Here is a 16,371-nt window from a genome sequence, read left to right on the forward strand (position 1 = left end):
ATGTGATCTGACAACCCTAACCCAGTGTGATCTGACCCCCTTCAAAACCTAGCACATGAGTCTCTGTTCAAACAAACAGAGAAATCAAGTGTAATTGTATTATTAACATTTAACAGGTTCAGGAGACTGTTCTGAGAGTGGAAGCCACTGATACTATCCACTCAGTCGAGATAACGTTCTCCCCTCTTTAGAGATCTCCCATTTTTTACTACCTGAACTTGGCGACTACCTGGATTTGATCACTGTGAACCATTTTTGATCAGGGAAGTTGGTCAGCAACCAAGACCAGCCCCCATTCTCTCTTTCTTAATCCACTAATATTTATTTATGCCTAGGTAGGAAGCCTAATCCAAGTATTAAGATGAAGTTATCTCCTGCTTATGTTCAATGCCGCTAGACAGGAATTAGGTCCATGAGCACATGAGTGCACTTTAAGAAGCTGAGAACCACAGCAAGATCTTCTCTTAGGGAGTGCAGGGATCAGGTTTAAGAATCAACAGCCTGATGAGGGGAGCACTAGTTTTGTCTCCGTAGAAGAGAAAATCCAGTCAATTAACTGCACTCAAAGATAAGAACAATGCAGTCTCATATACACTTACTGGGGACTAGCTCACAGAATAAGTTTGCAAGAGATCCACTAGGTCTCTGTGACACCTTGGGGGCAAAGCTCAGATACATACTAGGAAATGAATCTGATAAAAATAGGGACCACTGATGCCTACTAGAAACATATATATTTTTAAGTGCACAAAATTTGGGGGAAGTCTCCTGTCTTGTGCAATTTGGAGGTCTTAATGAGATTTTGTCCATTGACGTTTTTGTAAAAAAAAAATCTATTGTCCGTCTGTCTGTCTGTCTATCTCAACTTTCAGGTCCCATGTAAGCAGCATGTTTGCCAAGGCATTACATAAATGAACCATGTTGCTGACCCCTGGCTTATAAAAGCTGCCAGTAATGATGTAATGGCCCCCATCAGAGAAAGGCTGACCTACAGGAATTTGAGACAACCGTATATAACAACAATGCTTGATGAGAACAAAATTATTCCAGCTTTGCTTTGCTAAGAGGATCATTACACAGGGAAGGAAATCCATACACTACTGGAACTAATACTGTATAGGGAGATATTCTATATGAACATCAATATTTTCCCCCAGTTTCCTAAGCACCAAAAGTGTACCATTTTCCAACATAGTTCTATGCTCTGTATCTAGTTTGCTTCTCTCTCCTGGATAGAAACATTTATAAATCTGTCATGCTAGACTTAAATGTTTAATTAAATAAAGCATACCTTTAGAATATCTAGTCTTTGTTTATTGTTCTTTGGAATTTTGTCACTGGGGACCAGCTGTATATTGAAACCATCTCCTGAGTGGCCAGTGATATTGTACTGCATGGAAAAGATGTGAACAAAGATATTGAAGCAGGATCTTCAAGCAAAGGAATCCGCTGTCGTAACAAAAACAGCCAAGGTTATGGCTTAAAGCAAGGTTCCCCCACCCGTTGATTCTTGTGTCACCACCGCCTCTCTGCCAATATGCCAAATTATATACACGCTTTAGGTCTTCAGTCACATGTTTAAAAGTTACAATTTAGTTTCCTGTTTTCAGTAAACGACCAAATATCACTGGCTGATTCCCAGCAGACCAAGCCTCAACTCCATCAAAACGGGAACTTTGGGACTTCACAAAAGCAGAAACAATTATATGTTTTTCCTTCTTAATTGTTGCAGCAATAATTTCTCCCTAGAAGAGCCAGGGTTCCAGCCTGTGGATTATTTAAAAAATGATAAGGCAATTCACCTAATATTTGTACCTGGTATGCTCACATTTATTTATTCCTTTTGATTCATGATAACTAAAAGGTGGTTTTTATTATTATATTATTATTTACATTATAGTACTATTAATTTGATTAATTAAATATATGATTAATTAAAAAATGTTAATTAATTAATTCTTAATTTATGCGCCAAGAAATCGATTAATTCTAAACTTCTTGACACTTACACTGCAAGCATGAACACGTTTCTGGGGAGGGGAAATAAACTGAAATGTAACTCTTCCAGAAACAGCAAAGAGTCCCATGACCTCTTGCAGGTTCACGAATACATTAAGTCACAATGCATTAGTGACATAATAATACTACAGCAGGCTTGCTAAAAGAATGGGTGAATTAGGCAGAAAACAGGGTTTTACACAGATTAGCAATGGTATCAGGCCAGGGTGGGAAAACTGCCAAGTGTGAAAACGCATCCAAAATGGGCCTGTGGCATTATCAGGTACGGTACGTTTATTAAAAATTTAACCTAATTTAACATTTAGACACTAATGTGCTTGTCAAGTATCCAATCGATTCCCAGACTTTGTGAGATTCTGTGATGTTTCAGGGAAAAGGAGGCAAACTCTTTTATACTGTACTTTCTCCTAAGCCAACATGTGCACCTATAGCTATTCAAATCTGGTTCCATCTGAGAGTCACCTTGAATTTCTGCTCATAATTCTCAAACGCCTCCATGACCATGCAAACGGCTTCCATGGATCGCTCCAGTCGTCTGTCGACTCCATTAAAACGGTACATGCTGCCAGAGACATCCACCACCAGGCAGAGGCGCTTGCATTTCTGCTGAGGACTTCCAAGCTTAAAGACATAGATGACGACAAATTATAAAATTACATGTCAACTAATTAACATGTATGAATTAAGAGGACATACTAGGTTAGAAGTAAAAAGAGATGTAAACACAGAATCAATAGATACTGATTAGACAGGGAAGAAATGAACTTAATCAGTTTTCAAAGAACACCCTTCTTCCGTGTTTGGATTCAGAGGTATTCTTTGTCTACCTGCGTGTTTAAAATTCTACCAAATCATAAATCTTGTGGAAATCCAAGGCTGGCTCACTCACTGAATTGTACTACAGGTACTCTGATTTTCTTGGGAATAGCACTAGCAGTGGGTTTTTCAGAATATTTAAAAAGTGAGCCACTGTGATCAAGGTGTTGGATCAGATGTGGTGAGATCCAGATTTAAATCCACCCTCAGCTGTGGAAGTAGAAGCCCTCAACCCCACTAGTTAAACCAGACCATGAAACAAACTCCACAGGAAGACTAAAACTACTTTTATTGAGATTGGCTATAATGTCAGAATCTGGCAAGTCCGATTGTGCTGTCCCTCCTCCCCCTTCTTATACTCCAGAGAATCAGGGAGGTATCTGTCGGAGTTGCATCTGAATATTTTTCCCTGAATTGCTATTTGAATATTTTCTTTTGAATTCTTCTTTCCTCAGTGCAGCAATCCTTTCACAGTTCAGTTCTTTTCTCTGATTATTTATGCTTTATATCAATTCAAGGGTTCTGATCAAACATAACAAATGGCTGGAATTTATCAGGTGCTCTGGAATTAAATTGGCTGGGGCGTATGACCACTGACTGTAACCTCACTCTACACTTGAAAATTAAGCTTGTTAGTGCAAAACTCTTTTTAAGGTACACAGCTATCACTAAACCACTTTGCCACTGAATACCACAACCTTGCAAACATCAAACTTTTTTTTTTAACTGAGTCCTTATTGCCGGTCTTCTGCTGCTGTCATGTCTGGTTTCGTTCTTAGCCAAAGAGAAGATAAAACCAGTTGATCCAGTATCTAAAATACTGAGAAAATTTCTCTTTCAGTCCACCATGCCCAGAGTTGCTACAATTTAATTTAGAACTATTACACCAGTGTTTCTTAACCTTGGCAACTTTAAGATGTGTCGATTTCAACTCCCAGAATTCCTCAGCAAGTTGAAGTCCACACATCTTAAAGTTGCCAAGGCTGAGAAACACTGTACTACACCCTTTACAACAGTCACTAAGAAACCATGGAAAGAAACTTATCATAGCTACTGTGATTCACACCATAATATATGTCAATCATCATCTCAGCCTACTGGAGCTTAGCTTGGGAAATCTCCAGAAACTATTCCAGCTCAGCTTCATGATCATGCTGGAGGGAGCATCAGCTGTGACTTTTCAATATAAGCAGTATGCACTGGTTACGCATGAACACATGCAGTTGGGGACTCTTGAGAAGAGGTAATTTTCCTTATGGTCTCACGTTCTTCAGTAAAATTACACACACAGACTAGAAAAATAACTAGTGGACAAGCTGGTTTATAACACTTAACTTACTTGTGGGTCAAGTTCTCCACGTCGCTTATAGATGGTTTTTTCCCCGGTCAGACTATCAATTATCTTGGAATCGTCCAGTTCTCCAACTGCCTGATGTCGTAGCCACTGCCTTTCCTTCCCTTTGGCCTATGGAGGAATAAAATATCATAATCATCTTTAAGGCTACCTTCCATTTTTTGATGGGATATTTTCACTGAATGGTCTAATAGGACTTGTGTTCCAAATTCTACAATTAGCTTTGGCACAAGTATCTGAAACTAAAGCATGACTAGACAGGTCTTTCTATCAAAGGAAGAGCAACAGTCATCAATGTTGATGAAATACATTCTTTTTCAATCTCTAGATCTTGCATGTGATGTGAACCATGAAATGCTAGAATTTAATCAAAGAATTTAGTCAAAGACCTACGTCCTATTTGACAACCCATATAATTCCAGCACTCTGACAAAGAGGGTTGCCAAATCAATGAATCCTCTTTTAGCAAACAAAACCTAAGCAAAGCAAAGTCACAGAAGTGACATATATAGAACAGAAGCATGGATAACTGATGTACAATGCACATGTTCTTGGTCTTCAAAACCCTAGTGCTGTATGGCTGAAAGATAATCAAGGGAAGAAAATGACAGAAGGCAAAAAAAAATTCCGGTTTGTGGAAAGTACATTTAATTGCCCTCAATACTGTTTGCACCAAGCATTGGTCTTGTTAAAAACCAAAACAAAAGGAATACCCCACGGGAAGCATACTTCTTTCAATGTTTTACTCGGATGATGGATGGAGTGCTGTTAACAAGGAACTCAAAATCCAGTAAGCTTCTACTTCAGCGGTGTCTGCAGAGGGCTCTGATTGCATGTGAAAAAGGATGTGGCCACCATCATGAGTTTTTTAACCCCCCGTGGGCCCCCTGTTCTATTTACTTAATGCCCAGTAACTCACACTAGCAGAGGAAGTCTTAAATGAAATCTTGCACTGTTCCTACAGTTTCACAGCTACACAATTCTGTCTTTACTGTCCTTTTTGCATCAGAATGAAATGTCTCACTTAAAATGTTTGATTAACTTGCTATCTTTACCTGGCTGGCCATAATACATATCAAGATACCCTAAAAGTGGCCAAATTGAAGAGTGTTCTTTGCCATCTATTGGTGAGCCTTGAGTGAAGGCTGAAGTACAGTAAACGTAATATCAATCCTAAGAAGACACTGTTGACTTTGGCCCTGGACCCTGGCTGAGATTGCGACTCTGGTTCGGGCATGTAGGGTTTTGTCCCTAGCTGTGACCTCTGTCGAGAACTTGCATGCTCCTGCTAGCTGCACTGAGAAAAAAAGACTTCCTATTCGACTATTTGCTTACCCTGAAATCTTTCCTGGGAAATGTTAAACCCTGGGAATAAAATTCAAATTATTTAAAGAGTGAAATTCTTCTAGTGTGTAACCCAAGGCCCACAAAAGTACATGCCCCAAAACAATGAAATCCTATTTGAATGTAACAATGAAACCCAGTTACTTGCTGATGATAACGAAAACAAACAAATGACATTTGTAGAACATTCTTCTATGTTCTCTGTTATCTTAACTCTAAGCTAAATTATCTTCCAAATTCCAGAGGACAGCAATGGAACTGGCTTACTTAAGTAATCTAGAGTAGACTTTCTCAACTTTTTGACCCTGGAGGAACCCCTGAAGTATTCTTCAGGCCTCAGGGAACCCCTGCATATTCAGGCTCAAGTATATATACATTAACAGTATTCTTAAACTAAAATAAAGAAACTTGCCTCTTTAATGTGAAGTTGCCCAAATTTGAAATAATGTTTTAAATGAATTGTGATCTCCTGGGGAACCCCTAGTGACCTCTTGTGGAACCCTAGGGTCCCATGGAACCCTGGATGAGAAACCCTAATCTAGAGAGTTCATAGCAGAACTGTGATTCAAACTGGGGAACAGGTCCTCATTTGAAATTTCTTTGCCACTCTGTCCCACCAGTGAACAGCCTAACAACACTTCCAGGTGTGTGAGTAGCCCTCCTTCGGTACAATATGCCAAGCATGCGCTAAGGTCCAACTGATGTGAGTTGCTGGCCCTTTTTTCTTTTTCATGCTGAAAAGCATGAGAAAATGGATCCCCGGAAATTGGAGATTTCACCACTGAAGTTCAACAGCACAGCTGGAGATGTTCTAGGGGACATGAGTGTCTTCAGGAGATGCTGTGCAGTCATGGCTTCCTCATCCTTACCCCATTCTCCCTTTCCTGTGGGAGTGCCAAAAGTTTAGCCATTGGGTTGCATGAGGTCTGATTGAGAGTAGCAAATCATGCCTCTTCATCCTTCCACTTCTTTTTCTCATCCCCTACCACCCACATGATGCTGGACTTCTCGGTGGCTTTCTCTTAACATGGCTTCCCTGCATTTCCCTTTGCTGCTTCTCTCTCTGCAGCCTCATTATTAAAACCAATGCTCCAGGATTTTACATCATGTTACACTACCAACAACATAAAATACATCTAATAAAATACAAATACAAATTAATAACGTTTATAGCCCTGCTCCTTTGAAAAGTGGCTCTTAATTTGCCATGCAAAGCTGATGTAGATCACAAACTGACAGGCATGACCCACGATTGCTCCTTCTTTATTTAATAACAGGAGACGAGGTTGAATAGCCTTTTTATCTTAAGAAAGCTCACGGCGAATGTTCTTGTGGTGCTTAGTTATAACTGCAAAAAAAAAAAAGACAGCCTCCTTTACGCCTCCCGGAGCATCAGAGGAAAGGTGAGATCTCTCTCAGCCCAACTCACCTCACAGGGTTGCTGTTGTGGGGAAAAGAGGAGGAGGAAGGAATATTAGGTATGTTCGCCGCCTTGAGTTATTTATAAAAATAATAAAGGCGGGATAGAAAAATAAATAAATAAATAAACATCACATCGATTTTCAGAAAGAGTTGCTTGGTAATGGAATGGGAACTTCAGTTAATGAGACCTAGGCCCAGTTCTTACACAATGAGGTCCTCATCTTACGACAGAGGTGGAACACAGCCCCCCAGGATCAAAACGAGGACATCAGAAAGCTAGGAAGACATCTCTTTCTAATATCCATGTTTCATTTCCTTTTTGTTTTTGTTTGGAGAAGTTTGAAACATAGGAACTTCCTGTCTGCAAGAAGCAGCAACACAGGAGATACAGTATTGTCTCAGCAATGACTGGATAGCAAAGAAATAATGGGATCCACACTATTTCTTCCCTACCCCAGACATCAAATAAACAGTTGTTTAGGTCAAAAGCTGGACTAGCCTTTTCCTTGTCTTTATATTACAGGCAGCAGGGGATGTCTGGTTCCTTAGTGAAAGAGCTCTGTTGCACATTTCCTAGGAAGACAATGCAGTCTCAGGAAGTGAGCCTATGGCACTTTCCCCTTGAACTTAAAACAACCTTTTGTTAGTCAAAAGGAAGACGGATGTACGTCCTTTGCTGATAATGCGGGAAAGGGTGCTGATGGGCTCAGAACAGACACAGGTCCGGATATAGCAGACTCGGCATGGCAATGGCCAAGTATGAGTCGCACGCTTCTTCGTAATGGCCTTGAGCATCTCTAGTCTTCCTAAGAGATTTTGAATACAACATCTGACCCATCATATGAGAAAGCCTTCAAACAAGAGATGTGTTATTGAAGCGGAAAAGCATGTTGTAGCTGACATGTGGCCAAAGAAGAACATTGGATCGGGATTGTCTTATTAATACAAGCAGAAGATCTGCAGCATTTAAACTGGAACCTAAAATATATGTATTATTCTATTTAGAAATTCGCGCCTTTTACAAAGTAGAGGTTAGATTTTAAAAAAAGATAATTGCAAATGTCCAACACCCATCACACTGCATACACAGATGAACTACGTGCTCACCCAGTGCAAATCACTGCTGGAGCAAATGATGTGACAGTAATATATCAGCATACTGAGATATAAACCAACGTTTCTTTTAAAACAACATGCAGCAAGTTCTAGAGTGGAATTGCCTCCTTGCATCTGGTGTCTGAACTTGTTTACTATCCCTTTTTTCAATGAGCTCTGAATAGGTTACATGGGGATTATACAACACTATGTAATTTATTTAGCAATGCTTGGAGTCTGATGTTCAGGCTGTAATGCTCACAACAGCTTTAAGAATAATATTCATATAGTTTGTTTATTTATTTATCAATATTACACAGCCACTTATCTCACAAATGTGACTCTGTTTACTTTGACTGGTACTGTTGAAGTCTAAAGGGTCAACTCTATTGACCCAGAGACACTTCAGTTGAAGTATAGCATCTTCTTCAAGGATATCGGATGAACATCTTGGCTGTCACAGCAAGGTTTTAGACCCAGGTTTCCTTAACCCATGTCCAGTACTCTACTACACTATGCCAATTCATCTCTCTGCTGATTCTAGCTGACATTCCCATATTCAGTCCCTGGTGAGCCTTTGATCTAAATCAGACATGCATGTAAATGTTATGGATATGGACTTTTCCCCTGTTCCTTCCCATTTCATCAGCTGACATTACAGTACTGCTCTGCCTTTGAACATGACTCAGAGAATTCTAAAATAAATGTGTGGATTTGGAACATACATATCTTGTTGCAGTTTTCAATTAGCATTTATTGTTTATAAGCTATTTATGAATGCCATTGCATTTGATCATTAATCTCTGCAACATGGAAACTTGAAGGAAACCCATAACCCTGTCAGGAATCCTTTCTAATCAATTTGTACCTTGTGTGATGACGTCGAGGTTGATTGAATTATAACTGTATTAATTGATACTTGTTTTTAATACTTTCATATCAATATTTTCTAGAATCTCCAAAAAAGCAGAGCAGGATATAAACTGAATAAATAAACAAGCATCCTTTTGCTGTTGGCATTTAATCTATGGGCATAAACACTGGCAGATAGGAATAACCAGGGAAGTATGAGTAGCAAAGTCATGCTAGTCCCTGCAGTTTTCTTGGCAAGATTTCTGAAGTGGTTTGCCATTACCTGCTTCCTAGGGCTGAGAGAGAGTGACTGGCCCAAGGTCACCCAGCTGGCTTCACCATACCAAATTTGCTCCTGCTCTGTTCTGTTTTTGGAGGCTGAGCCTGCTAATGACCCAATGGACAGACAGAGCTCTGAGCCCTTTACATAATCTCTTCCCAACAATCCAGAATAAAAGTGGGGAAACTCTTGAGTTGCTAAATCCTGCTATCAAGTGCTGTCCTGTTGATGTTTATTACTGCACAGTGCTAGCTGGTTTCATTGAAAAGCCCTAGATTTGTAAGAATGCCATGTCTTACAATCACCAATTGTGTATTTTTGAGCATTCATTGGGATGTGCAGCTCTTCATCATAACATTGTATTATGTGATCATACATATAACAAATGCCATTTAGTTAGGCAACCATTGCTAGAAATTTTCAAGTGGAACCTACAAAGATTATTGATTAAACACTCAGACTGATCTCTGCTGCACTCTGGTTTTAGTAAAAACTTCCTCCTGCTGAGAATGTGAAAGGAAATTATTTCTTAAAATACAGATAAGGGAGGTTGCCTTTTCAAAGGCTGGCAGATAGGAGAAGAGAAAAACATGGATCAATTAACAAAATTATTACCTGTAAGTTATCTAGAATAATTCGGAGTGATTGAACCTGTCGTCGAACAGCTCCAGAAAATCTTTCATAGGTTGATGCATCGTATTCGCTCATCTGGATCTCTCTTAATCTGAAGCAATTACGACAATATGGAACTGAATGAAAACTGATTCTTTTACACAGTTATCTAAGGCCTAGATCAGTGTTTCTCAGCCTTAGGAAATTTAAGATGTTTGGACTTCAACTCCCAGAATGCCCCAGCCAGCATGACAAAAGGCAGACCTTGGTGGTGTCATGTTACATGGTGCTTCAGGCACCAAAACGAACTTGTTCCACTGCTTCTTGTGACCTCATGTTCATTCGCAGGCTTTTTACTTAATGTCTTACAAATGGCCACATTCCCCTATATGCATAAACTGGTTTGCATTAGGAATGCAACCAACTAATGCGCCCCCAAGAGGAAGAGAAGAAGAATGAAAACCCTTGGACCATGTGATCAGCATCAGCATCACCACCAGCAGCAGCAGATCAACCTAAAGGCTGGGGTCCAGACTTTCATTCTTGGGCACAACATATATAGTATTTTATCCAAATCCTGCAGTCACTACAGGGAAGGGAACACAAGCAAAAATGAAATAGAGAAAAGTGGATACTAACCTCTGCTTAAAAGCCTTTTCGCCCATCTCTCTGGCGGCTTTTTTCACCTCTTCAGGTACAGCGTCCTTCTCAGCTTGAGATATCTGGTACACCTTGTGACCAGCATCCAGTCTGTAGGGGCCCCCTTTGCCTCCCAAGCCAGCAGTGTCTCTCCCACCTGGAAAAGGATTCAAAACTTTTGACCAGGAGCGGATAGCCATTATTATTTCATTAGCGTACTATCCAGGGCTGCAAATTCTAAATGACCACTGGGTGGCAGCAAAGGGCCAACATTTTCTATATCTCTCTGCTGCCATCTAGTGGTCATCTGGGTTTGTGCAGTCCAGGTCTGAGAGCCTTAACATTATCTGTATTTTAAAGGATTTAACTACTTATTTACCTACCTTTTTGTGCACATGTACACAAATACCCACATGGATTAGGAAAAATCAAATTTGATAGAAATAGAATAAGAATTTACCTTTTAATCTTGAATTAAAAGATTCAGCTTGAAACTTTTTATTTAAGATTAAAAAAACATACTATTAAAAAAAACCCTTATTCATTTAATCTATATAATAAAAGCTCACTGTGCCAGAAGGTTTCAGTTCTTTTGTCTGTAATTGTGAAGCAAACGTCCAGGTAGGCAAAACAACCTTTCTAAAATACATGTGTGTCTATTTCCAGCACCCTAATCAGTTCAGAATTTTTTTTGATATACAGTTCACACAAACACACACACACACACACACACTATAAAAAAAATTCCCTTCTCGCCCCTATGGGAGGTATGTGTCTTCCTCAACCTCGGGTCCTCCACCAGAGGCCTGGGAGTTTGAGGGTTCTGCGCAGGATCTCGGCTGTTCCTAGCACTGCACTCTTCTGGACAGAGAGCTCTGATGTTGCTCCTGGGATCTGCTGGAGCCCTTCTCCCAGCTTGGGGGTCACAGCCCCAAGTGCCCCTACCACCACTGGGACCTTTGGCCTTCACTCTCCACATACATACAGTATATATATGAGGTATACTGTAGATATCCATATACTGTATATACAGTATGTATGTGTGTGTGTGTGTGTGTACACACACACACACACACACACAGTCCCGCCTTAGGCATGAAGCCAGCTGGGTGACCCTGGGCCAGTCACTTTCTCTCAGCCCCAGGAAGAAGGCAATGGCAAACCACTTCTGAAAAACCTTGCCAAGAAAACTGCAGGGACTTGTCCAGGCAGTCTCCGAAAATTGGACACAATTGAACCTTTCCAGACATTTTGAGAACTCCAGAATTCCCAGGCATCATGGTGACTAGAGAAAGCTATTGAAGGCACCTTTGCTGAGTTCCCTGTCTTACTTGGTTAAAATGTTTATAGGTTGATGATTTTGTGGTCCCATAAAGTTAAGATACCTTAAAGAGGTCAGAAAATATATATTGATGACATATTGCAACATCATGACACCAGCTCCACTCCTTTTATATGGAGTGGTGCATATTCACACAAAAGAGGTAGAGCATGTGTGACAACCCTGCTTCTGTCATTTTGACAAATCACCAGGTCCTGTGGACACCACTGGAAGAGCATCTTTCATAGCAAGGAAATTACTGGAGACTTGATTCTCCATAGACTCTGCTATACCCACTTTGTCTTTTTACACCAAAAAATTAAGTTGAAGCTACGTGCACAGGAGCAAAAAATGATTTTGTACCTGTCCCACCAGCCCAAGTGTTTCCTCCAACATGAGGGGCATTGTCTGGATCTATCTTCCCATGTTTAGGAGAGCTGACATCCAAACCACTGTCTCTTTGGATAGTTATCTGTTGAGGGAATACAACATGTAGAGCCAAGAATTAGAGGAGAATCCATCTTGCCATATTTGTGAGACAGACATGAAACAATCTTCACACAGTAGTATTCCTTGGCCTAAAGAACTGATGATCCAATGCATTAATAAACAGGTTCCTCAGAAATAAAAGATCAATTCTATAATAACTAGGAAAATGAAGGATCATGTCCAATAAAAGAATGTTATGCATCATGGAAGGATGACCATTCTAGTGATCAAAGTTCCTAGGAGAAATCATCTGAAAAGAAGAATGAACTGGAAAAATGTTTTTTTTATAGAAGTATGAGTTAGAAACTAGTTCCTAAGAAGCGACATCACCAGCAGGAGAATTGATTGAATTTGACATTTTCAAAAATTCATGAGACATAAAGGAGCAAATAATATGTAAAGACTGAATCAAAATAAAATTCCTATACTTCAGTCACTTTACTAGATCAGGGGTGCTTCCAAGCAAACTCTACATTCTTCCTGAAGTTCCTAAGTTGTGGGTCATGACCTGTTGGGGGATATCTTTACGACATGGAGTGGGTGGGTCACATTTTTTTTTTAAAGCTGATCGGGCTAATGTAGGCAAAGCTCTCAGCTCACTCCTGTTTATCTGGGAAAACAACAGTGCAGGGATGTCCACCAGGGAAGGGGTGTCAAAAAAGTCAAGATGGTCCTTTGTGCAATCAGACTCTGACCCCTTTTTGTGTGTGTCATGACACACATAAAAGGGAGTGGGGCTATGACTGTGGGTCATAGCTGCCATTTTGACTTTTGTGACACCCCATACTAGATGCCCCACAGCAGTGAGCCTGTACTGGTGTAGTGGGGTGCGAAGCTTGGAGCTACCTTCAAGAGATGGCTAAACCCGTGGGTCAAAACCATCCGCCAATCACAGCATTTTCATTGATTACGTATTTTTTAATTTATCATCTAGTTCTATTCACGAGGGAGGTTGGACATTTAGTGTTGGGGGGACACAGTGTTACAAACTTTGAGAAACTCTACATTATGCAATTGTCTTGCTTCCTTCCCAGAAACACCCATGAATCTGTTATCAGTGATTCCTTCCTGAGGGTGACACTATCCATGTTGTTAGAATTCTTTCTCATTGCTTGAGAGCAACCAAGATGAACTGTCAGTGACTTATACACATCCATTTTCTATGAAAAGGTGGACAAGTTTCATTGTCTTTGCAGTCACTCTGTTTTCCGCAGATACAGAATAAGGACTGGAATCACCTTGCAATGAGAGCTTTGCAAATATATAACAGTACAAACCATTTTCTCATTATTTTAAACCTTGACATTTCCAAGTAATCCACCACAGATAACAACGTCAGGCAGGAAGATAAGAAGTTATTAGGAGAGGATTACACACAGCCTAATTTCTGTAGAGTTATGAATGAATTTGCCTTTACTAGAGTATGCCGGTCAAGAATATGCTGCAATTGATGATATTCCAAATAGTCCTCCCATTTGTCAAAAGATTTGCTGGGCCAAAGTCCTTCAAGCGTTTTTTCCACCCAATTAGGAGAAAATGCCTGACCGGCATGCACGTAGGATTTTTATTTACTCTTTGTAAACCATACGAACTTTGCTTTTTTACTTTAGTTTATTGTAATTATGGATATGAAACTAGGGGAAACCATGACTGCATGGTGTACTATCGAACAATCCTCTAGCTACCTTCCAAATATATACCTTGCCTTCAGGAATTTCTGCAATTTTGAGAAAAGAAAATTCTTGCTTGTATACCTTCTCCTTCCTGAAAATCTTCTCTGCTGATTCTCCATCTCACCCCTTAGAAACTACAATTTTAAGAACTACAGCTGCATCTAAAGTGCTACTTTCCGACCAGCAGATGGTGCTGATGCTACTCTCTTGCCAGGAGAAGGGACTGAACAGACCAACTAACAAACATGAGAGGCTACCAGAAATTTTCCTTTTTTCTCATGACCTATGAAAGACATTCAGTGACTCCAAAAGCAAGAACATGCAAGCAGTTAAACAAGCTCCGATAAACATAAAACATCACACACAAGGCAAGTCTGGCTTAGGAGAGATGATCCATGGAAAGCTTGCTTACTTTCTGCATCCTTGTTTACAAACACCCTATCAGGTCTAAATAATGTTGAAGGGAGGTTGTTCTCTAAGAAACAATTACCTCAGAAAATGTTACTGAGTCTAAAATGGGGTGAGAGAGCCTTCCCTTCAGAGGGAATGGGTCTTTCTTTTCTTTTCTTTTTTCTTTTCTTTTTTCTTTTCTTTCCCTCCCTCCCTCCCTTCCTTCCTTCCTTCCTTCCTTCCTTCCTTCCTTCCTTTCCTTCCTTCCTTCCTTCCTCCCTTCCTTCCTGATCTGGGTGGGTTTAAGGTACCAGATCTGAATTCAGACCTGAATGGTGTCTTCCTCAAACTCTAGGGTGAAAGCAACAGATAACAGAAGTTTAGCACACAGAAATGCTGCTCTAGACACAGAAGGGGCAGAAGACATGTTATTTCTGTGTGCTAAACTTCTGTTATCTGTTGCTTTCACCCTAGAGTTTGAGGAAGACACCATTCAGGTCTGAATCCTTGTGGCTGGCAGTCATTATGACTTCCACTTAAACCAGGCTTGACTTACCTGAGATCTTCATAATGACTACCAACTATAAGGACTGATGTTCTCTTCTCCTCTGAAAAAATTCAGTCCCAGGAACTTCTTACCTCCTCTGCTTTACTCTCCAAACAAAACACTAGGAGTCTCAAATCTTCAAAATGCTTCATCTTACCTGCACAGGCCTGCCATCCTCTTGTCCAATCATGGTTCTCCATTCCTGGAGTGATTTTTCAAGACTTTCTAGACTGGTTTCCCAGAGTCTGATACTGCCCCCCAAGTCTACAGTCACCACTCCATTTTTCCCTAGTGAAGCCAACAAGGCATCAGTGTCTGAAATCATTGATAGCCAGGATGTGTATGGAGACAGATTCGTTGATCTGAAAACCAAAACAAGCTCATAAATTGTAGCAATACTACAACCACAGGTACCACTTTTAGATAATCACTACTTACGGTTAATCTAAAATGCTGCTAAACTTTGAAGAAGATGAAAGCAGTATAAAGACTTCTGATTCTAGCAAACTTTTAAGAATATGTTGACATCAACTTATCTTTACTGGCCTAGTTTGGACTACTATTATTTATATTTATGGATGTATTTTGCATGACTGCAGTAACGGAGGAGGAGGAGATCATCTTTAGCTTGCTCTTTCTCCAAAGAATGCAGAACAAAAAGTGGGCTTGTATTTGGGAGAATCACAGGAACAGTGGCTAGGTCAGTTACCCATTAAGTATCATGACCACTTTCTGTTTTGAATGCAGATCTTCTGGATTTCTCTGTTTACCTACTCCCATTTTTGGACAAGCACTGATAGCTTGATATCTCAACCACAGCTGGAGTCCACTGCTTCTGCCTTTCTCAGTCCCAGGAACGACAATCTGAGAGAAGTTTATATGTAAAAGTTTATTTGCTGGGACTTTAGAGAGCTGGAAAAAATCTCAAGTAAGAAAGTTTTGGATTCTCAGCCTTCCCTCAACCCTACTGTGATCTACAAAAAGAAAGCATAGATTGATTCAGGCTGGATTATGTCTTGAAACCCTTCCATACAGCTCTAGAAGAATGTGGGTTTCCAGTAAATCCAATACCAAATGTAACAGATATTATTTTCTTTCTACAGTAAGATGATGATAAGATACCTTCTTCACATCTCTAACTAAAAACTTGGGGCTCCATTGTTCTCTTCAGTAAGTTATTTCTGAGTAGGGTTGAAAGACCGTTGATATATATTAGCATAATTGTGGAAAATCAGAAGGAATCTGGTAGCACCTTCTGATTTTTTGCTACCATAGATTAACACAGTTGTCTTCCTACACTGTCTACAAAGGTTGTGAAAACCCTAAGCAATGTTTTTCCATTGGACCTCTGATCCCAACAGTTGATGTGAGACATTTTACATAATACAGTTACCTGGGAATAGGAATATATTTAATCTTCTTAGTTGTATGATCTGTAATTTCCAAGTATCCAGCAGTTTGGGGAGGAGTAACATCTGCAAACAGAAATGTTTGGAGAGAATTTGTAATCCAAATTAA

General features: G+C 40.0%; 1 protein-coding gene across 1 annotated transcript in view; it reads right to left on the minus strand.

Annotated features, from left to right (window-relative positions):
* The window catches only part of VWA8 (von Willebrand factor A domain containing 8), an 88,181-nt gene that overhangs the window by 1,470 nt on the left and 70,340 nt on the right, over nt 1-16,371 (minus strand). Inside the window, exons 36-43 of the mRNA XM_063304566.1 lie at nt 16,247-16,328; nt 15,011-15,215; nt 12,118-12,226; nt 10,434-10,590; nt 9,798-9,906; nt 4,175-4,300; nt 2,482-2,640; nt 1,292-1,390 (exon numbers count right to left, since the gene is read on the minus strand). Coding sequence (XP_063160636.1) covers nt 1,292-1,390; nt 2,482-2,640; nt 4,175-4,300; nt 9,798-9,906; nt 10,434-10,590; nt 12,118-12,226; nt 15,011-15,215; nt 16,247-16,328 — 1,046 coding nt within the window. The remainder of the gene's footprint in view (nt 1-1,291; nt 1,391-2,481; nt 2,641-4,174; nt 4,301-9,797; nt 9,907-10,433; nt 10,591-12,117; nt 12,227-15,010; nt 15,216-16,246; nt 16,329-16,371) is intronic.

This window comes from Candoia aspera, chromosome 5 (genome assembly GCF_035149785.1).
Source record: "Candoia aspera isolate rCanAsp1 chromosome 5, rCanAsp1.hap2, whole genome shotgun sequence".
NCBI classification, from domain to species: domain Eukaryota; kingdom Metazoa; phylum Chordata; class Lepidosauria; order Squamata; family Boidae; genus Candoia; species Candoia aspera.